The 24014-nt window shown below is 39.5% G+C and overlaps 1 protein-coding gene across 1 annotated transcript in view; it reads right to left on the bottom strand.

Annotated features, from left to right (window-relative positions):
* Window positions 1–3093: 3093 nt before the first annotated feature.
* The window catches only part of LOC108683320 (mucin-17), a 43983-nt gene continuing 23062 nt past the window's right edge, over window positions 3094–24014 (bottom strand). The window contains exons 7-22 of the mRNA XM_047881692.1: window positions 20005–20199; window positions 16403–19628; window positions 15855–16093; window positions 14830–14980; window positions 13712–13897; window positions 12728–12901; window positions 11839–11954; window positions 11259–11360; window positions 11033–11104; window positions 10100–10204; window positions 9639–9740; window positions 9375–9484; window positions 7806–7877; window positions 5634–5715; window positions 4354–4431; window positions 3094–3757 (exon numbers count right to left, since the gene is read on the bottom strand). Coding sequence (XP_047737648.1) covers window positions 3698–3757; window positions 4354–4431; window positions 5634–5715; window positions 7806–7877; window positions 9375–9484; window positions 9639–9740; window positions 10100–10204; window positions 11033–11104; window positions 11259–11360; window positions 11839–11954; window positions 12728–12901; window positions 13712–13897; window positions 14830–14980; window positions 15855–16093; window positions 16403–19628; window positions 20005–20199 — 5070 coding nt within the window. The 3' untranslated portion in view covers window positions 3094–3697. The remainder of the gene's footprint in view (window positions 3758–4353; window positions 4432–5633; window positions 5716–7805; window positions 7878–9374; window positions 9485–9638; window positions 9741–10099; window positions 10205–11032; window positions 11105–11258; window positions 11361–11838; window positions 11955–12727; window positions 12902–13711; window positions 13898–14829; window positions 14981–15854; window positions 16094–16402; window positions 19629–20004; window positions 20200–24014) is intronic.

The raw sequence follows: 24014 nt of genomic DNA on the forward strand, positions 1-24014 counted from the left end.
CAATTGTTACCCGGAAACGGTGAAAATACGCAATTTTGAAATATTTTAAAATTTCATTCTAAAGTTATCATTGCAAAAAACTTTAATTTAAATACGTGTTAAATCTACGGGTATGACTTATAGCTTTTAACTATCTTTCTGCGATACGGAGTCTTATGCAAATGTACGGTATTGCTCTAAGTGTTCTCAAAGAAATATTTTTTACCTTCATGGAAAATGAATCAATCTTCATCGACTATTTATCAGCCATATATTATTTTATTTCGTGTAATTTCCAAGTATTTTAATCAGTGATCAAGCCATTTATGAGTAGGTCGTCAGAGATTATACGCTACTTCATTTCTATGTAAAATCAAAATTATCTGTTTTCGGAATTCGGAAAACATTTCGGGTAAAAAAATTTTACGAATGTTTTGATGTCCAGTCGAACATTAAGTTTTTTGATGAGTTGAAATCGTCATGATCCAGGAAATATGAAATTATATTTTAGAATTCAAAACGTGAAGTACTTCATGTATAATCATCATTATTTTTATTTGCGTCCGGTGTCATTCACATTTATGTGTCCGGTGTCAATTCACTTGACCTGATAGAGATTGAGGACGAGTCAACATCTGATAGACACGTGATAGATCACGCGATCAAGACCTCAGTAGTGGGCGGAAGGGAAGCTTATAAAAGGACTAGCAAACTTAAGTAAGCCCCCTCAGTAGTTGATAAGCGCTCCGCGATGTAGCGTGTCGGTTGAGTTCTCCGACCTTACGGTCGACGCCGTAGCTTATTCCTTCGTATTGCAACTCTGTATTACCACCTCGCATACAAGATACGTTATCTGGACTTATGTGCCTTACGTATCCCTCACTACCTTAGTCAACGAAGAACCCGATCCTCAGGTAGAGCTTAATATCATAGTTTGTAATTAATTTACAACCTGTGGCATATGCGTGTGATGTTAAGCTATAGCTACTGCAGCTAGGCAATGTAACGCCTACTTAATTAAACGAAATTGTGTTTTGAGGTCATCGCTCTACATTATTATTTCTCATTTGATTTCTATTTGTGCTGTTACTTCTACTTATAGTAATGCAAAAATTAACTTAGACTTCGGTCCTGTGAGTCAATTTATTTCGTTATCAAGCATTTGCACATAAGCCTTTAAATCACTTATGTTCCAATGTTTGAGGCACTGTGTTTCCATTGCATTCAATGTTTGGTTTTTATCTTAATTATGATGCTTCGCCCACTTACTAATATTATAATTATTATTATTAAATTAACATGCGCAACATGTACCGGCATTCTTTTCGCTGTCATTTCCCCAGTCTTAACACAAACTAGTAACTTTAAAAAAACTAGTAACTAGTAAAAACTAGTAACTAGTAACTTTAAACTAGTGACATATTTTTTACCCACAGTATGACATACACAAGGGCACAATCAGGGCAACGTTATTTTGACAAAGTACCAGTTTTTTCTCTGCATGTTACATGCAACATTTCACTCATGCCACATGTTTAATAAAACCAACATCTATTAAGTACTTTATTACTCATGTATGTGTTACATTTACAGCTTATATGCATACCGAACTACTGAGCAACTCCTACAATACGGGTTAAAACAACGCACTTCAAGTGAACTTCTCCCTACAACATATGTAGTAAAACTCCTACAACATGTGTAGTAAAACTCCTACAACATATGTAGTATAACTCCTACAACATACGCAGTAAAACTCCTACAACATACGTAGTAAAAATCTTATAACATACGCAGTAAAACTCCTACAACATACGTAGTAAAAATCTTATAACATACGTAGTAAAACTCCTACAACATACGTAGTAAAAATCTTATAACATACGCAGTAAAACTCCTACAACATACGTAGTAAAACTCTTACAACATATGTAGTAAAACTCCTACAACATATGTAGTAAAACTCCTACAACATATGTAATAAAACTCCTACAACATATGTAGTAAAACTCCTACAACATACGTAGTAAAACTCTTACAACATATGTAGTAAAACTCTTACAACATATGTAGTAAAACTCCTACAACATAAGTAGTAAAACTCCTTCAACATATGTAGTAAAACTCCTACAACATACGCAGTAAAACTCTTACAACATACGTAGTAAAACTCTTACAACATATGTAGTAAAACTCCTATAACATATGTAGTAAAAATCTTACAACATAAGTTGTAACTCGGCTTGCCCGCTCAGTTGACGGTGGACGGAGCATGACCACGATCGGGACTACCTATAAAGTTACATTTCATCATCAGTTAATAATAACCAAATGACATTCCTCTGCCACAAATATTCCTCTACCTCAAATAGCATTCCCCTACCATAATACCTTCGAAATGGATTTTGCGGCCTAAACGAAAATATTAAAAATTCAAATTTTAATACAGATTTTCCCGAAAAAATTTAAGTTTCAAAAAAATGTGTCACGAATAATTAAACCAATTATTTTGCTTATATTGCTCATATTGTATCTATTATCTATTGTAGTTATTATATATTTACCATCGCTTGGCAATATTTATCGTGTTACTATATTATTAATGTGTTTGCAGATGACCTATGGCTATAATCTATAACCCCGAATCTATAGTGAAATATCTTATTACGAAATGCTCATGTACATAGCCTATAAGGATCTATACGCACACAACCTATATCGAATGTATATGCACATAACCTATACATGAAAAGTGTATAACCTATAAGAATGTATAGACCCTACAACTAGACTGTAAATCTAACAATGGCATCGTCAGAATGTATATTATTATGGTAAATAGAAGACATAGAACTTATTCGTTCGGTACTAACAATAGATAAACTTCGTAGTTACATATATATAAAACTTATTCATAGAAAAACTAATCATTTACACTTGCCATTTAAACTTACATTCAAGTTTTATTCAAATTTTAAAATTTGCTCATATTTATGCGAATTATATTACATTTTTGATTAAAGTTTTGGCAATGATAAATAATATCGATCTACAAACTTTTTTTTTAACTTGAAAAGTTATCGCGAAATAAAAAAGTTATTCATATTAAAAAATAATTTTGTGATAATATTAATTTAAAAAGAATTACTTCACTAAACTGTTCATCCCAGATATATATGAGGATTTTTCTGAATTTCACTAATAGAATGTAAAATTAGGTAATTTGAGGCAAAAATATAACATCAGGTGGTATATTAATAACCAATTCGTGTTTTATCATTTCAAATGATCAACAAAAGCAGCCACGTGATTGGCTAACCGCTCGGCCAATCCCCTGATTTAAATTTGGCTGAATTAATCAATTTGTTTTAATGTCTTTAGGGCGACTTTTAGGGCCTTTAGGGGACGGGTTAAATGGGGACTTTAAGGGTTATAACCTGGCGTCATAAGTAGTAGAAGTTTAATATTGCATTTTAACGCTTATTTACGTCAATATTCACTCTTCACGCCTTTGTAGGTTAAGCTAACGGAATAGAACGTTCAACGTCTATGACGTCATAAGTTTACGTTCCTACGTTACATTGTTTTAAACATTCCCAGACGCTGTGAATATATGTCCGCGACGTTAAATTTGGTACGTCTAATCATATAATAGGTTTTTTAACGATATCCAGCATTCGACGTCTTAAGACCCCGACGTTGCTCGTACGTCGGGAGCTCAGCGGTAGACGGAGGGACGTACGGTGGACTCTGAGACGTCGCTGAAGCTGTCAACGTCCTGAAGACGTACGGGGTGCGTGAGACGCAGGGACGTTTACATGGGAAATGAGGTTTCTAAATGCATAATGGTTTTGCAACATTATGGTTTTTCACCATAATTGATTTTCAACATAATGGTTTTGCAACATTACATTATTACATGTAATGTTGTAATGCAATGTTATTACATGTAATGTATATTACATGTAATGTTGCATTAATAATGTAATACATTACATTATTTTGGTTTTTCAACGACTTCATATTACTGCAGCGTTACAATAGATAATTATTTCAAAATAAAATATATATTAAATATAGATTGTGAATTTGTATAAATTAGAAGCCAAATTAAGATGACTTCATTTCAACATGATTTGAAATGAAATAATTAATATAAAAGGAAACTGTAAAAATTTCCCAAAAGAAATTTCTATGGAAAAGAGTCGACAATTACTATGATATTACTAGGCCCATAACAATGAATGAATATTTTTGTGTTTATAATAAACAATGAGTCTTTAAAGTGGGGGTAAAGGGAAGGGGGCAGACAGGCAGTAGGGGGCAGACAGGCAGTAGGGGGCAGACAGGCAGTAGGGGGCAGACACTGAGTACCTGGGATGGTCTGTAGAGCTCGTGGGGAGGGAAGACTAAGGTAGACCCCCCGTCCCGCTCTGCCATGGTTTGGCCCCCCTGGAAATAAAAGTCTGTTAATAATATTCCCTAAATGAATAAAAAATACGCTTAAATGAACTACACTAATGAATTATTAATTAATTAATTATTAATTATAAGCTAGTAAACTTCGTTGGAACTGGTCGAATAAATACACGGATGAGCACTGTTTAATGCAAATTATTGTGAAGTATGTAATTCATTATACTGGTAAAAATTTTTATTTGTTCTATCATGGAGTTATTTGTAGGATTTTGTGAAGCTATAGTGCCGTGCGTGCAGTGCATGTGTCGCTGTGTACGTCGCTAGGTACATCACTGTCAGATACTGAAAAACATAATTACATCATCTCTCTCAGCTGCTACATTGATTGTGTACGTCACCATCAGTGACATCACACTTGCGGTTATCTACCGTGCCTTCAGCACCGATAGTCAGTCTCGTATATAGTCGATAGTCAGTCAGTCTTCAGCACCAATAGTCAGTCTCGTATATAGTCGATAGTCAGTCAGTCTTCAGCACCAATAGTCAGTCTCGTATATAGTCGATAGTCAGTCAGTCTTTAGCACCGATAGTCAGTCTCGTATATAGTCGATAGTCAGTCAGTCTTCATCACCGATAGCCAGTCTCGCATATAGTCGATAGTCAGTCAGTCTTTAGCACCGATAGTCAGTCTCGTATATAGTCGATAGTCAGTCAGTCTTTAGCACCGATAGTCAGTCTCGTATATAGTCGATAGTCAGTCAGTCTTTAGCACCGATAGTCAGTCTCGCATATAGTCGATAGTCAGTCAGTCTTCATCACCGATACAGTCGAATATAGTGAAAAAAATACTACCCAGGCGCTCTTGCAACACGTTTGCTGGCTGGAGCAAAAGCCTAGCCAATATAGTCACCCCGATTTGTCACGTGTTCCGTAATATAGATATAGTATCCTTAGCTCACTCCGTCTTTCAGTTTCCTTGACTGTGGACAATCTCAAGTTAAGACTGTGCACAATCTCAAGTCAAGACTGTGGACATTCTCAAGTCAAGACTGTGGACAATCTTCAGTCTTGACTGTCTAAGACCACTTCAAAGAACTCTGACCCGTTGAACTAATACCTTCAGTTAGCAGTCGTAATAGACGAGCTTATATCACAACGTATGTCACACTACGGACGTCACTATGTAATGTACATAGCACAACGTACATCACTATGTACGTCACTTTATACGTCACCTGAGATGACAGGGGCCTGGAGATGCAACGTACGGACGGACGTACGGTCGTCTCGTCGCAGGAACGTAAGGCGCTCACGGTTCTGAGAGGACGTCATTTACGTCAAATATTTACAGGCAGACGTTAGTGCGTCTTGTGTAGAGTGAGTGCTTCTTTACACGTCGATATAGACGTTATACAGTGTCTAGACCGAGCTTATGTCGTTACAACAACATTCAAACAACGTCAAATCAACGTTAAAACAAGGATAAATTAATGTTACGTTACAACGTTAAATCAATCAATCAATAACGTTAAAACAATGTTAAATCAACGTGAAAACGACGTAAAAACAAAGTTAAATCAACGTTAATCCAATGTTAAATCAATTTTAAAACAACGATAAATCAAAGTTAAATCAACGTTAAAACTTTCTTATATCAACGATAAAACGAATTAAAACTTCGTTAAAACAACGTTAAATCAACGTTAGAACCACGTTAAAACAACGTTAAAACAACGTTAAAACAACTATATATGAACGTTAAATCAATGTTATTTCAACGTCATTTGCCTGGATGTTTTAAAACTACAGTGGGGGTGCATATAACAAATAACGAGGTAATTAACGTCGGTAATAAGGTAGTCGCTTATAACGTACTGACGTATCGTACAAGCACAACACAACGAAAAACGTAATAGTGCTAAACGACAAAATAAGTGCACAGCATATGCCGGGTATCACTGAGAGAAATAGGTGGGTCTGGATGACCCACTTTGACGAGTCAACCGCGTCCGAATATCAATGCACTTTTTCGACTCACTTGCCTCATTTTGGTCATCCTGACCCATTAAATTACAGGCATGACTCACTTGTGACGTCAAATCACTTATGACGCCACCCGTAGCATGGATACGTAGTTAGTTAGCATCTGTGCATCGGAGCGATTTAACGCCACAAATGAGTCATGCTTGAAACTTAAAGGGCCAGTAATAGGACTATTTGACCCAAAAAGGGGGCAAGTGAATCAAAAAAGTGCATGAATTTTTGGACGCGGTTGACTCATCAAAGTGGGTCATCCAGACTCACCCATTTCTCTCAGTGTAGGTGAGGTGTTACACAGTGTATGGTTACGTCACAATACAGAGACGAAAAATGTATTTTTATACAGTGAGATCAGCTTTGTTTTACGCCTCCTTTAAGTACACTAATTTAAAGTTATGCATTCAAATGCAATGTGCAATTTTGAGTTTAATATTCATATATAAAATCTTATATAAAAATGGGATATTGTATCAATAATTCAATATGCAATATAAAAAATACACTATAGAAATATGATGCTCAAAGAACAATAGATTGAGATTCTTTCAAGTTTCTCTCAAGGTCTATAGTCTTTATTTTCAATATAAAAGTAATCCAGAGCGACTAAAAATTAGGAAATATTAGCGGAAAGTATCCTTCACAGGATAATGATCGAAACCTTCAGAAGTTGTAATTACAGTTCGATGAAAATTATATTGTTCAAGTTTATTGAGCATGAATATTTGATCGGAAACGATTCTGCACAAAATTCCACGAAAGAATTTACAACTTCTTTTAAATTTTTAAAGTTCAAAAATCTAAAGATGATATGAGTGACACTGATATGTGCGAATACTGACAATTTTGTGTGTGAAATTGCAGATATTTGCGTGTTTGAACATTTGCGTGTGCAAGTCAGGTACTTTTTTGGTGCCTAAAAACTTTTGCATGTCCATAGTGTTAGAAGTGAGTGAGACAAAGTGCCATTGTTATTTCTGTGAGTGTAATTGGTTATTTTGAGTGTAAATTTATTCATATTGAGTGCAATAGGTTATTTTGAGTGTAAATTTATTCATATTGAGTGCAATAGGTTATTTTGAGTGTAATTTTATTCATATTGAGTGTAATAGGTTATTTTGAGTGTAATTTTATTCATATTGAGTGTAATAGGTTATTTTGAGTGTAATTTTATTTATATTGAGAGTAATAGGTAATTTTTATTGTAAATTTATTCATATTGAGTGTAATAGGTTATTTTGAGTGTAAATTTATTCATATTGAGTGTAATAGGTTATTTTGAGTGTAAATTTATTCATATTGAGTGTAATAGGTTATTTACAACTGTGAGATTAAAAATAACCTAATTAACCTTCAATAACTGCACTCACCTCTCCTGATGGTACCTGTAGGAGTTGGAACTTGGTGGTTGGTGACGCTGGTTGTTGTTATACGCGCTCGATCTGTTATACGAACAACATAATGTAAAAAATTAATTTCTGGCAAATTTAGACGTAATTTCTAATGTAAAAAGATAATTTCTAGCAAATTTAGACGTAATTTCTAATGTAAAAAGATAATTTCTAGCAAATTCGTAATTTCTAATGTAAAAAAAATTAGCAAATTTGACCTAATTTCTAATGTAACCAAATTAATTTTCAGCAAATTTAAACATAATTTCTAATGTAAAAAGATTTATTTCCAGCAAATTAACACATAATTTTTAATGAAAAAACAAATAATAATTTTTAGCAAATTTAGACATAATTTCTAATATAAAAACGTAATTTCTAGCAAATATAGACATAGTTTCATTACTTTTTCGACAGAAAGTTCGTTTGTTTTACAATAAAATCATTGTACAGATCAATTATTAATATGGCACCGATTTATAATAACTATAATTATTATAATAGAATGGCTACAGCCATTAATGAATGGACACGAAAAATATCTAATAAAATATCTAATATAAAATATTATATAATAATAAAATAGTCATAGGTCAATTGATACGCGAGTAATATTAATTGGCTGTCATAATTACGATCATTGATTATAATTACTATCATAGGTTAATGAATTGTATTTCTAATATTTGTACCATTTAATGCTAGAATTGCATAGCATGAATTATAAAATACAAAAATAATGACTATATATAAATTGCGTTATTTAGCCTATACTGATAACACTGTAGAACTATGTTGCTGTATAATATATCCCGTTGCTAAGAACATTGATCTCATAAACCCCACGCAATTAAATCCTGAACAAAACTTCGCGTCCGATACCTTGGGCCCATTCCCAGTCAATTGGGCCCAGTCCCGGTCTCTTGGGGCCATTCCCAGTCAATTGGGCCCAGTGCCGATCCCTTGGCCCAGTCCCGGTCTCTTGGCCCTGTCCCGGTCCCTTGGGGCCATTCCTAGTCAATTTAGTCCAGTCCCGATCTCTTGGCCCAGTCCCGGTCTCTTGGACCCAGTCCCGGTCACTTGGACCCAGTCCCGGTCCCTTGGGGCCATTCCTAGTCAATTTAGTCCAGTCCCGATCCCTTGGCCCAGTCCCGGTCTCTTGGGGCCATTCCTAGTCAATTTAGTCCAGTCCCGATCTCTTGGCCCAGTCCCGGTCTCTTGGACCCAGTCCCGGTCTCTTGGACCCAGTCCCGGTCTCTTGGACCAGTCCCGGCCTCTTGGACCAGTCCCGGTCTCTTGAAATCGTAAGCAATCGTAACAAATCGTAACCAATCGTAACAAATCCTAAGCAATCGTAACAAATCGTAAGCAATCGTAAGCAATCGTAACAAATCGTAACCAATCGTAACCAATCGTAACCAATCGTAACAAATCGTAAGAAATCGTAACAATCGTAACAAATCGTAACCAATCGTAACAAATCGTAACCAGTCGTAACAAATCGTAACCAATCGTAACCAATCGTAACCAATCGTAACCAATCGTAACAAATCGTAAGCAATCGTAAGCAAGTTGGGGGCACCCACCACGCGGGGGCTGAGGGCGTGTGGGGGGCGATCTCCCTCCTCTAGCTCGGCCGCCGCGTTCACGTGACCAGCCTAGGGGAGATTAAGTGTACCCTTAAATCTAGTCAATTCTCCTTAAATAAATACTAACATATTATTTTTATTGATCAATATAACCAAATACATTTTTCACGGTATATTGATACCAATATACTTTTTTGCGCATATATGAGCACATTTTACGCACGGTGTACAGGGTGCTGGCGCGTGCATCGCTAGAGTCGCTCGAGGCGTCGTGCGTGAACGCGCGGCGGTCCAGCGTGGACGCGCCCAGCGATGACGTCAGGAGCTGAGGGTAGAGTGAGGGTAGAGTGAGGGTAGAGTGAGGGTAGAGTGAGGGTAGAGTGAGGGTAGAGTGAGGGTAGAGTGAGGGTAGAAGTCCCGGTCTCTTGGACCCAGTCCCGGTCTCTTGGACCAGTCCCGGTCTCTTGGACCAGTCCCGGTCACTTGGACCAGTCCCGGTCTCTTGGACCTAGTCCCGGTCTCTTGGACCTAGTCCCGGTCTCTTGGGCCCAGTCTCGGTCCCTTGGTCCCAGTCCCGGCCCCTTGGCCCAGTCTCGGTCCCTTGGCCTAATCCCTGTCCCTTGGCCCAGACTCGGTCCCTTGGCCCTGTCCCGGTCCCTTGGACCCAGTCCCAGTACCTGGGGCCTCGAGGATGTCGAGCAGCGCCGCTTGGGGCACGACAGGGTCAGCGGGAACATCCTGGGCGCTGGCCCGCTTCTGGGTGGGGCCTTTGACCCGCGGGATCAGCAACTAAAAACAGTAAAGTTCAGAGTTTTATGAGCCACCTACATGTATGCTTAATAAATTTAAATACAAAGTATGTATTATGTAATCTTTTGTACAAAAACCTCGCAATATTTATAATACATATACGTATACTTCATATATTGTATAGGCAGTATATGTAATAACCATTCACTTCATATATACTCCATGGACTACATAAATATAATAATATGCAAGGCATCTTAACCGATCGTAACAAATCGTAATCAATCGTAACAAATCGTAATCAATCGTAACAAATCGTGACCAATCGTAATCAATCGTAACCAATCGTAACAAATCGTAAGCAATCGTAACCAATCGTGACAAATCGTAATAAATCGTAACCAATCGTAACCAATCGTAACAAATCGTAAGAAATCGTAACAATCGTAACAAATCGTAAGCAATCGTAACAAATCGTAACCAATCGTAACAAATCCTAAGCAATCGTAACAAATCGTAAGCAATCGTAAGCAATCGTAACAAATCGTAACCAATCGTAACCAATCGTAACCAATCGTAACAAATCGTAAGAAATCGTAACAATCGTAACAAATCGTAACCAATCGTAACAAATCGTAACCAATCGTAACAAATCGTAAGCAATCGTAACAAATCGTAACCAATCGTAACCAATCGTAACCAATCGTAACAAATCGTAAGAAATCGTAACAATCGTAACAAATCGTAACCAATCGTAACAAATCGTAACCAGTCGTAACAAATCGTAACCAATCGTAACCAATCGTAACCAATCGTAACCAATCGTAACAAATCGTAAGCAATCGTAAGCAAGTTGGGGGCACCCACCACGCGGGGGCTGAGGGCGTGTGGGGGGCGATCTCCCTCCTCTAGCTCGGCCGCCGCGTTCACGTGACCAGCCTAGGGGAGATTAAGTGTACCCTTAAATCTAGTCAATTCTCCTTAAATAAATACTAACATATTATTTTTATTGATCAATATAACCAAATACATTTTTCACGGTATATTGATACCAATATACTTTTTTGCGCATATATGAGCACATTTTACGCACGGTGTACAGGGTGCTGGCGCGTGCATCGCTAGAGTCGCTCGAGGCGTCGTGCGTGAACGCGCGGCGGTCCAGCGTGGACGCGCCCAGCGATGACGTCAGGAGCTGAGGGTAGAGTGAGGGTAGAGTGAGGGTAGATTGAGGGTAGAGTGAGGGTAGAGTGAGGGTAGAGTGAGGGTAGAGTGAGGGTAGAGCACGGGTAACGTGCGGGTAACGTGAGGGTAGAGTGAGGGTAGAGTGAGGGCAGAGTGAGGGTAGAGTGAGGGTAGAGTGAGGGTAACGTGAGGGTAGAGTGAGGGTAGAGTGAGGTTAGAATGAGAGTAGAGTGAGGGTAAAGTGAGAGTAGAGTGGGGGGTAGAGTGAGAGTAGATTGAGAGTAGAGTTAGGGTATTGTGAAGGTAAAGTGAGGGTAGAGTGAGTTTGGAGCGAGGGTAGAGTAAGGGTAGAGTGTTGCTCATTTATAATACATGCTAAAACGCAAGCCATTGACGCGAACTACATGACTAAAGTTCTCACTATTATCAATTATCAGAAAAATGAACAAATAAAAAAATTATTATCAAAACAAATTGATTTTTTATACCTGGTTTGCTGCCGCCTCTCGTCTGTTCCTTCGTCTGCTGAGGCTGCAGAAGCAGCAACACAGCAGCAGCAGCAGCACCGCAGCAGCAGCACAGCTCACCACAGCAACCAGCAGCACTGCAAACAACCAAAGTTAATGACCATAAGGAACAACCGTAAAAACCCGTAATAATAACGCTGTGTAAACTGACAAAGTAACCAAAGTTTTCCCGTTAATATCATACCACCAGGTCCCTACAACACACCCACCAGACGTATGATGTTGAATCAACGACGCATATTAAACGTTATTTCAACGTTGTTGGCGTTGAAGGAAATAATTAGTTAATGTAGATGAAAATCATGAGGGAAGAGGAGATGACATGGTTGAACTAAGTATTCGTCATGGTAAAAAAATCCAACCAGGCACATATGATGACACTGACGTCCCGTTGATTGGAATGGAGTAGAATATCGTAAATAAAACAGCTTGTGGCAACACAATAAGAGTTGCCAGAACGACTTCTTTTACTACTTGAGAAGAAACTGTTATGCACAGCATAACGTAGTTATGTCGGCGCTGAAGAATAGGCCTGATGTGGCCTGTCGCCGATTCTTGTACTTTTCGTGACTTGTTCACCGAAGATCTAAAATCGTGTTATTTGACCGGATTTTTTTAGGACTGACGATAGTTTGAAATAGCTACTAGACTTCCACCAGGTTCGACATGGTGCTAGGCATTTCAAGTCTGAACATATATTTCTCCATAGCTTTATCTATTCTGTTCTTGAACGCGTTCATACTCGGAGCGCCAACGATGTAATCAGGGAGGCTGTTCCACATGTCGGTGACTCGAAGCGAGAAGAAATGTTGTCGCGTGGATGAGTATGTGAACCAGGGCTGACACTCACCCCTGAGGTTGATGCTGCATGTGGCACCTCTGAACCAGGGCTGACACTCACCCCTGAGGTTGATGCTGCATGTGGCACCGCTGAACCAGGGCTGACACTCGCACGTCAGCTCGCCGCCGTCATCACGCTGACACTCGCCGCGGTAGCTGCAGTGAGCGCACTGCTGCGTGCGCTCTGCGGAGGGCGGGCGGTAATCAGCAACTAATCAGTCAAGTAATTATACAAGTAATCAGTGAAGTAATCAGTCAATTAATCAGTGAAGTAATCAAATAATTATATATTAATAATATTTATTAAAAATTACATCACATTTATTTCTAATTTTACGCAATATATGCCTGATTTATCCTTGTTAACACTACAAAAAGTATGTAAATCTGATTATTTTTATTATTATAAATAAATATTTCCGAAGATATGCCCGGTTAATTTCAGTATTATATATAAATATTACTTAGTAAAAAGTCAGACTACTTTCCTCGCTGAAACCACGAAATGTCCACCTGGTTATTTTCATTATTATTCTTTAATATCACATAACAAAAGCCTAATTATTTTATGGCTGGTTTTGTACGGACGGACTTGGCGGCCGAAATTGGCTTAATTTTAGGGCCCATACGACTTTTGGTTTTCGTCAGTAATAATTTTAATTTGTGCCAGAAATTAACCGAAGTTAACACCAAAATTTATCTGGAGACAAACATTTAATTTACTTCGGGATAAGAACTTGAATTTGATTTAGGTGAAGCTCACAAACTTTTTATGGACGTGGTATCTGAATTAAATTAAATTTTGAGTTGACGTAGAAGTTCAGTCGATTATTTTTAACATTTCTCGATTGATTTTGTTTTACCTCGAATACAATTTCTGAACACGAAAAATTAGGTTGTCATGGAAAATTAATCTGGAATTGAGCGGACACATTGGCGTCCACAAAAGAGTCAGAACTGTCACATCTTAACTCACCGACACATCTTGACTCACCGACACACTGGCGTCCCGGCGCGTCCCCCACGTCCACAAATGAGTCAGAACAGACACACGTGAAGCCGCCCGCCATGTTGACGCACAGGGCGTTGACGTGGCAGTCGTGGTCGCCGCCCGCGCACTCGTCGTAGTCCGTGGACGCGAGCACCGCAGCGTAGGGGCTGGCGTGCACCGCGGTGCCACCTGGGGCGTGGGCGAAATATTCATGTATTGAAAAATATTAAATATTCAAATATCTAAAAAACTATTCGAAATATTCAAATATGTAAAAAAATCGAAATGTTCAAATATTAAATATTCAAATATTTAAAATATGTATTCGAAATATTCATATATGTAAAAAAAATTTTCGAAATATTCATATATTGTAAAAAAATATTTGAAATATTCAAATATTCAAATATTTTTAAAAAATATTCGAAATATTAAATGTTCAGTGTCATGGGGGGAGGAATGTTCAGTGTCATGGGGTTAATAAATGGGGAATATCGGGGAGCGGAAAACGATTTCATTCACGTACAATTTTGTGACACGGAAAAGAATTTATCCACGGAAAAATAATGTCAATATTTCCGGCGTCACCACCGTCTGTTGCAGCACATTGTCAGCACCTCCTGCTGGGGGCGGGATGGACTTGATGAAAGCGTAGGGGTCAGAAAAGGTAGTTGATGACTTTATTTCTATGTTGATCTAGGTTTGTATATATTAGGGGAAAGTAGATGATAATTTAGGACGATTGTTAAGTGACAAGAGAAGGTAATTTTGATAACCTACTGCAATGTAAAATAACCCTATACCTGGGCTCTGGGATTGGACGCTTCCCCCCCTCTCCATTCGGTGCAAATGCTTTATTAACTGATGAGAAATTTTGTAATAAAATTTAAATAGGCTTAAATAGCCTCCGGTTCAGGAGTCGGGTTCTAGTCACTTAAGTTGCTTTTGAAATAAAATTTTGACTGTGGGACCAATCATTTTGTCGATTTGATGAATTAAAAAACAGTTGTGCTTCAAAGAAGCCCAGATGAATTAGCGTTTGCAATAATAAGATGATTTTAAGACGAAAGTTTATGCACTAAATAATACATGATATTTATTTATTTATTCAATTATCTCACCTAAGGAGTAGTTGGAGCGCTTGAGTGACGCCGTGAGCGCCCGTTTGAGTGCCAGGGGCTCCAGGACCTTGAGGGCAGCACCCACTCCCCCAGCCGTCATCACCTCCTCACCACCCACATCCACCTTCATCTCCGCCACCACTCCTCCATCCTGGCAACCAGAAGCAGCGATGTATATCCCAGTCAATATTTAGATTCACCCCAGCTTCTGATTACTGGAAGCTTCCCAAATTATATAAAATCTACCCACTCGACCCTCGCAGACACTGGGATAGTGGCTGTAAGTAAAAAGACCTGTGGTGGATCTAGTAAGATTAGGCATAGGTAGCAATATATACATATATAATCCGAATCAAAATTTAGAGTCGTTTCAACCTCTGATTACTAGAATCAGTTGCTGCCACGCCTTAACCATAGGTAGCACTGTATAATTATTCCCAATAGAAATTTAGAGTCGTCTCAGCATCTGATTACTCAAATCAGAAGCTGACACGCCTCCGAATTTCGCTCGGGTAGCAGTAAAACGATGCTTCGCTTTAACGAACCAATTCGTCTGGAGCGAGGGGTCGTCGAGCGATAAAAGACAAGTGGTCATAAGCAAAGAACATTCGCTTGCGTAGATCCTTCATGTATAAAAATTCTCCTTTTAAAATCAAAATGCAATTTTGTTGAGGTTCTAGGAGATATTGAAAAATGCATAAGCAGTTTTTAAATTGATTTAGAACCTTTTGTATGAGTAAAATGAAGCATTTGTTTGGGTAAAATAAATCTTTTGTATATGGGTAAAATGAACCTTTTTTTGGGTAAAATACATTTTTTGTATGGGTAAAATGAACCTTTTTTTTTGGGTAAAATGAGCCTTTTGTATGGTTAAATGAATCAATCCTTAGTAAGGGTAATATGAACCATTTCTATAGGTGAAACGAACCTTTTGCATAGGTAAAACGAACCATTTCTATAGGTAAAATGAACCATTTGTAAGGGCAAAATGAACCATTCGAGTGAGTAAAATCTAGACCACTGACCACGAGCCGTGCGTGGACAGGCAGCGTTGCGTACTTCACTGGAGTAAACTTGAGCACTGTGACTTGGTTGACATGGTTGGATACGTTGGAACTGAGGAACGCTTTGTTGATGCCGTGGGTGGTGATCTGGACGAGATCCTGGGTCACGGGGTGGGTCAGGTTATGCAGGATCGGGTCAAACACAAGTTGATCTTCACTGATGCTGTCCAGCAGCACGCTCATCTTGTACGCTATCGATGCTGGAGGTAGAAACGAATTTACATGGTACAAAAAATTTACAGGTACAAAAAAAATAAATGAGGAGATTCTTGAAATAATAAGGTTTTTCTTTATGGTAGACATTTAGCTGAATAGACTATACCAACAACGATGCATTTTAATTTTAAATTTTAAAGTATTGATCTCATTCAGAATTCTACGGCATTGACAGAGATTAATTTTTTACTGCTCTGCTATTAGCAGTGTCAAAAATTAAAATTTTATTTAGTTGAATACTATGAAAGTTAATAAAAAATAAGTATTGCTACAATTTTAATGAATTAACTCACGGGTGCAAGGGTTAAGAGAGTTCGAGCGACTGTATCCAGGCCTGCAGAGACACCCGTAAGTTTCGTTTGTTGACTTCTTGCAGACCTCATTCTTGACGTCCGAACATCTGGGCTTGCACTCTGAAACTGGCATCGCCGGTACACCAACAGAAACCTGCTGGTCTGGGCTGGAACTGTCCACAAATCTGCTGATTTCGTTCTCTTCTGCCAAGCTCAAGCTTGCTTCTTTGTGGTTTTCAACTTCCGGCGTATCGTGTTCTACGAATGAAGGAACATCGTTAGCATCAGTTGTCGGTGAGTGATTCTTTTCAGCCATCATCGCATCGGAAGATTCCGAAGTCGGTTCAAAGTCCGGAATGGAATCTGTTGTGGTTGAAACCGCGGCCAAAGAACTGAGTCTCGTTGAAGTCATCTCCGAGGAATCCGAAGTGACCGTTACTGTGTTAACCTCAGTTGAAGTGCCGACTACCGTTGATACGATAGTCACAGGAGGTAAAGTTTTTTCGATGATTTCTGTGAACGTACTACGGACCCCTTCGACGGTTCTCACATCAGTAACCGTATGTGTGACTGTTTTGACCATCGTATTAACTCTTGAAATCAGTTTTGTTACCTCACCGTCTCTCCCAGAAATGATGGATGTCATTTTTCCGCCAAGCGGAGTATTTGTGGCTAAAGGTCGGCTAAATAATGTTCCAAATATGGTGGTAGCACCCGACATTACGGTTGAAACCCCATCAACTACAGTGGTCCTTTTGTTGTCCACAACCAAGGGACCATCATCAGATAGATCCAATGGTGATCCCACACCAACGGTGGAGTGTAGAAGAATCTCAGGTGTCATCAGGAATTGCGAACTTTTGTCCAATGCGATAGCCTCAATCACTTTAGTGGAAAATAGAGAGCCCTTCGGTTTCCCATTAGCGCGAGTGTCTATAAAAACTTTTCCATCAGCAATTGGTCTGGTGTTGGTCGGAATGGCATTATGGAATCGTCTACTAGGAGAACTATCAATTCTGAAGTTTATCTCTGCTGGCAATTCAGTTGTGGCAAAAGGAACGAAATTTGCATCTGGTAACACTGGCTGAAGGACTCGGTTGCTCTCAGCAAACTCTTCAAAGCTTGGTTCAATTAACTGAAATTCTCCACCCGGAGGTGCGGGCAGACCCGGTGGTGGAAGAGGTTTGGGCAAACCGTCACCAAATAGAATCGTTTCAACTCCAGATATGACTGAAACATGGGTTGGTATCAAACCAGTTGTAAAGATTGCAGTAAATCCACGTTCAGTTGTAGAAGGCGGCTTGAAACCACCCATTTGCTGGAAATGGAAGTCATTCTCTGGACTATTGAAGTTAATTACGCCACCCCTTGAACTTCCACCCACCTCATTGATAGGTCTTGGGAAGGGTATAGCTGAAGCTTGATGAGGATTGCGACCATCTTGTCCATCAAATCTGTTGAGAGGGATAAAGCCTTGTGTGGGTTGTACTGACTGCCTCCTCAAACTACTCATGGACGCAGCGACTCCCCCTACTGGGATGAAATGAGGCTCTTGCATGTGTATCAGAGTATTCCTAGGAAGATCTAACACCTCTCCACCTTCATCACTTTTGGCAATCGCGGCGACGCCTGCGGCAGGTAGGTTGTTCTTTATAATACCAGCCATTGCAGAGAGGACAGGTACCATCAACCCAAAGGCAGCACCGCTTCCAATTGAAATACCCGTGACATCGTCATTGTTTGAATTTGTTTCAGCTACTGCAACATTAGCATCATTCGAGGGAACTGGAACAGCAATGTTTACCTGCGATGGGGTGTTCAGTCGGAGCACTGAAGGAACTGCTGGCAAAACGGTCCGTTGTCCATCTCGTTCGACCACTGCCACAGTTCCTCCGGCATCAACAGTACTTGATGCACCGTCAACTCCTCGGAGGACAGTGGGTACACTCAAAACTGAAGTGCTAATGAGATTGTGAGAGGACAAGTCGTCAATTTCACCGGAAGATGATTGCTGTACCGTTGCTAAAGTCGTAGAATCACTGACTATTTTTGTGCTAGATTCATTTTCACTGTCCAATAGAGCTGTGGCCTCCGGGGCAATCGAAGTATCTGAAGATTCGTGTAGCGAGAACAATTCAGAGGGATCCAGCTGAACAACGGAAGCCCCGGGGGAGCGTTGCGATGTCACAATGGAGGCTTTTAAAGCAGATAACTGAGACGGACTAAGCCCGGCAGTGCTGGTTGGTTTTATGCTCGACCTCGAACCCGACTGAGATGGTCTTCCTTGCCCTCCCCGAGTTGAAGTGCGGCCAGGCTTTCCAGCTGTTTCTTTTGGGAATGCAGAAATAGAAGAATCCAACGACGGTGAAATTGAAGGACGCTGGGCACCAGATGAGCTAAGCAAGGCAGTGGTGATGGAAGTCGGAACGATTGTTCCAGTAGAATCCTCCTCGACATCAGCGGTATCAACCAAAGCTGTAGATTTCACAATCAAGGACTGGGGTACTTCGGTAGTAGTGATGATACTGGATAGTACTTTCGTTTTCGTGACTTCTCGGGAATTAACTGACCCATCAGCAAGGGTCGTGTAATGCGTGTACGTTGCAAAAAATGTTCTTAGCTGCTTAAAAACATCATTTCCGAGGGGCATGTACACCTCCGTTCGAGGAACGTCCTCAATTATCTTTGTTGGCATCATGACCTCACCACCGCCTAGACCTATCAAGTTAGAAGCTGGTATGGTTTCAGTGACGATTCTGCTCTGCACAGTAACACTTGAAGTAGTCACAGTGGATCCACCCTCTAAGAGGGTTGTTAAGTGGGTGGAAGTAGTAAAGAATGTTCTGGTTGCATACACTATGTCATCAGACTCCAACTCAAGTGACGGAGCAGGAGTCTTTGTTATCTCAGAACCGTGTAAAACGGGCTCGGGAGTCACGAACATGGTCTCCGTAACCACCTCCGATGACACCACCGTGTCGGTTTGCACATTTGTAACATCACTGGACACTTCCGTATGGTAGTAGGTAAAAGTGGTCAGGTAAGTTTTAGTTACTACCATAGGAGAAACTGACGGGGCGGAAGTCACCGACTGGCGCGTCACACTTGGTTCTTCAGTGATAATGACTTGCGTGAGGACCTCTGTTGAGGTGGTAGCGGTTGTTTCTCCTTCCAGAGTTCTGGTGAAGGTCTGGGTTGTGAGGTACGTCTCTGTATTCAAAACAACCTGATAACAAAAAGAAAATTAGAACATATACTGATCTTGCAAAATTCGTTCATTCAAAATACGTTCAGGTATTCATTATGAATTTATTATATGTAGACCTTTAGTGTCGGATCGCGTATTAAATGAATACAAAAACAGTAAAAATACACTTTTAATATTTTAATCATTCAATCTAAATTAATTGAATCTTCAAACAACAAAACTCATGCATAACCAACTGCACCGTTTTAGGCAAATCATAATTCACCGCTTAATTAACCATCGCCTCCAAATCTAACATAAAAAAATCACAGACTGACTGCATTCATAAAAACCACTGCATTTCTGTAAACTTAGAACACACTGACCACCACTCAACATGATGAATAACACCTACCTGAGTCATCTCAATGAAGTTGCCGGAGAATGGTACGCTGGATGTAACCAAACGACTGATGGTTTCCCTGCTGGTGACCACGAGGGGAGTTGCACCGAGCAGGTCACCATCACCAGGGGAGACGGTGCTCAGGTGGGTCAGGGTGGTGTAGTAGGTCAGGGTTTGCAGGGATGCCTCGGGGACACTGGCCACCATCTTAGAAAATTGGGGAACAATTTCAGGTTGGAGTTTTACGAAAAGGCCTCTGCAAATATTCAACATATTTAGAAATAATTCATAAGTACTTTGTAAGGAAATCAGAGACAATTGAATTTAAAAATCTGCTCGTTTTTTACTTACTAAACAATTTATAAAGAAATATGATTCCAATAATTTTAATAGCCATGTCACGTTGGAATTTTATACGACAGGTTCACGCCTGCATAAAAAATATCTCCGAAAAGTGATAATTTATACTGTGCAAATTTGGTACAAGCATAATGAAGAACTTGTGTCGTGAATTTTAAAATTTTGAATTGTGATTCGAAATATAAAAACAAAACAAATATATGCCGTGAAAAATAGCCTCAGAAATTTCTACATATACATTAGATAGTAAGGAAAAATTCGGTCGGTAGTATAATGTAGTAGAATATTTAATGCCTGGCTCCTATTTTATGCCTGACGGTGGACAAACTTAATTAAAACTTGATTTTTAACGCCAAAATAAGGGTTCTATCCATGGAAACACGCTACGGAAGGTATAAGGTGTTAGCTTCATAAAATCATTGCGACATTAATTAATATATTGTGCTGTAAGTAAATGAAAGGAATAATTCGTGTACTTCGGGGAGTGGCCTCAAAGTAAATGAATGATACATTTTCAGAAATAATAATACACATTTGCACTTGTTTGGGTCATCCAGATCCACTTAGGCCCGGAAAAGGGTATATCAGTGCTACGTCCGCTCTTTACGCGTGCTGCAAGTAAAATTGTGTGTCAATATTTGGTTTTTATGAGTGTGAAGATGGGCATTCCTGAAAGTTAATTAAATCCCCGCGATAGTGTTGGACTTGTGCAGAAGCTTGAATATGTCCAGCCATTGATGATAAATTGTCAGTTGTGCGTGGAAAGCGATCCACTGGCAGCGTGAAAGTGCAGCAGTAGAGTCAGAGAAATGATCAAGACTTTGTCCAAATTACGGTGCACTTTTCACCCTGGCGCTGGTCATGACTCGGCCAAACGGCTTACCGGTGCTACGTTTGCTTGACGCTCGTTCTCTGAGGGTGTTGCAATTTGGATAACTTATGACTCATACTTTGCCTGAGTGTACTCATAGGCCTATGTCAAAAAGGTACGGAAATGGGCCATTGTTGAGAAAATGGGCCCATTGGCATTAAAAACATGCAGCAAGTTGTTCAAATCGATTAATGGTGATAAAAAAGTGTCGTAGCCTGGATAAATGCACACATTAACTATATAACGGTGAGCTTTCTGTAAAAAATCTATTAAGTGACGGTAAAATAAAGTGCCGCAGTAGATAGATGCCAATTCCATGACGATATGAGCAGTAGAACGTTGATCCTGAGTAAGTAGAGAGTGCAGTTCCGTGTATTTATAAATTCAATGGGGATAAAAACGTGCGGCAAAAAATACATCCTGAAAAATATCCTATTAAACAAATGGGAGATTCCGTGGTTGCAAGGTGATTTTATTGAGAACAGAAGTGACTTTCCGAAAAAAGTGTGTTTTTTTCGAAAAGTGATTTTCCAAAAATAATAATTACTGCTCAAAGAGGGGCAGTAACTAAAAAAAGGGATTTCCAGGTAGTACCATGATTCTTGTGACGAAATGAAACGGGTTGGATATACGGAGCGGTTGTGCTTTCATGTGAACCTCTGTAAAGATTTGTTGCAAATGGTGGACCTCAACCGTGCAGTACTTCATCATAAGTGAATCCAGACAGGACCATGGTTGTGGACACCAACCTGGGCGCCGATCGGAGATGGTATCTGGTCATAATTATCAAGTACGTACACCAGCTTCTGAACCACACTAGGAGGACTGGCAGGTCCCGAGGTATGGTCTGAACTGAATTTCATTGATCCCGTGGACTGGTGTGAATTGATATTAACTGGTCTTGAGGTGTGGTCTGGATTGAATTTCACTGGTCGCGTCACCACAGTTTCCCACATAGGTTCAGCGAGGCGGGAATCAACTTCGGATAAAACCAGTTCCCCCGATGTTTCATTACTCGATGAAGTTTTAGTTTTCCTTATTACTAATAAAGGAAGTTTTGTGGTCGCATACAAGTCTAGAACACTTATGGTTTGAGCCACTGAAGGATCTGTTTCGGGTGCGTCAAATTCAATGGAAATGGAATTATTATATGTATTTTCTTCCGCTCTATTTTCTCCCATCGGAGTTTGTGATGTGGTTAAATCTAGAATCTCACTTTGGATTCCACTTGTTGCTCGATAGATTAGAGTAGACCTCTTAGGTACATTAGACTTGGCTACTGAAATCTTATCATCGTAGCTTAAATTTAACTGAGTTGCGGATGAGTTGGTGCTATGAAATTTGTTAATTTTCTTTTCAGAATTGGAAATAGTTTTAACAACTTCCCTACTTTTCGCAGTACTGTATTCAACTGCAATTTTCCCTTCAGCTCTCGTAGATAATGTTTCATTGTCAATTGAAATCTTGCTTTCATAACTATCATTATTCCGTCTAGTGGCAGCTTGAATATCCAACTCAGGTTTACGTAAACTGCCATTCGTGTAAACAGAAGGCTCTAATTCCGAATTGTTAAACTGAGGAGCCATGATATTTGGAAATAGATTACCATAACCACTGGTGTTTCTATGGCATGTGCGTTTATCGCCACTGCACAAAAAATTGTCCAACTCCGAGCTGCTTACGCTCCCCGCGTCACTTTCTGCAGACTCAGGAACAATCACTTGATTCTCAGCCTTGTAGCTCACAACTGTTGGTTGTTTTGTCGAGCCTACGGAACTGGTTTTCGGAAAGTAAGGGTAATCTTTTATTGCAGTAGCAATGACTCTGACAGTATTAGGGTTAGAAGAAAGGTAGCTTGGATGCGGATTGACACTCAATGAACTTAGATTCTCATCATTTTCAACATTGGCGGTTACATGAGGGGTATGCGGATTCATGTCTTCATACCATTTGAAGCCATTCTCAAACATGTCAAGACTTTCTGTAGGATTAAAAGCATTCCTGTTCATATTTCCCGAGTAGTCCATCACCCACCCGCCTCTCCGAATGATATTTCGAATCGACGAAACCGAATTTGCTTTTCCAATATCATCATCCAAGAAATATTTTGGATATTTGGGGGGATTTTCCGTGTATTTTTTATCCTCCATCACGCTGAAGTTGTCGTTCTTGCTCCCAAAATTCACAGTAAGAAGAAGGCTTTCGACGATATCGTGAATTATTTTGACATTTTTTCTCAAATTATATTTGTCAGCTGTTGCATTTAGTTCAACGAATGGTGGTGACATGGAATGAGATATTTCTCTTCGATTTTGGGACGAAGGAAGAGAGACTTGCTTTAGTATCGGAACAGAGTTTACGAGCAAAGGAGTAGTAAATGAAGAAACAACATTAGATTGAAATGATTCATCTTCAAAGTTCAGCCAAGTTTGCGTAGCAGGAGTAACAGGATGGATTGTGGTTGCTGGTATAGCTGGATTAATCGTGGTTGCAGGTATAGTAGGGTGGATAGTAGTTGTAGGTATGCGAGTTACCTCTCTTCTTATTGTATGTATCATTTTAGGCGTATATGAGTTGGAACGCATGAAATGGGATACAAGGTTTGATACTAAAGGGTATAGCTCCCTTAAATGAGTAACCTCGAATGTTTGTGTTGGTGAGGCGATGTTCTTTTCTACTGATTTCGCCCACGAATTATATTTTATCCCTGGAAAATATTCTTTGGCAAGACTTTCACCGTAACTCGGCTCCGATAGATAAATGAATTTTGGATCTTCATCATTTGTCATTT

This window comes from Hyalella azteca, unplaced genomic scaffold (genome assembly GCF_000764305.2).
Source record: "Hyalella azteca isolate HAZT.00-mixed unplaced genomic scaffold, Hazt_2.0.2 contig8603, whole genome shotgun sequence".
NCBI classification, from domain to species: Eukaryota; Metazoa; Arthropoda; class Malacostraca; order Amphipoda; family Hyalellidae; genus Hyalella; species Hyalella azteca.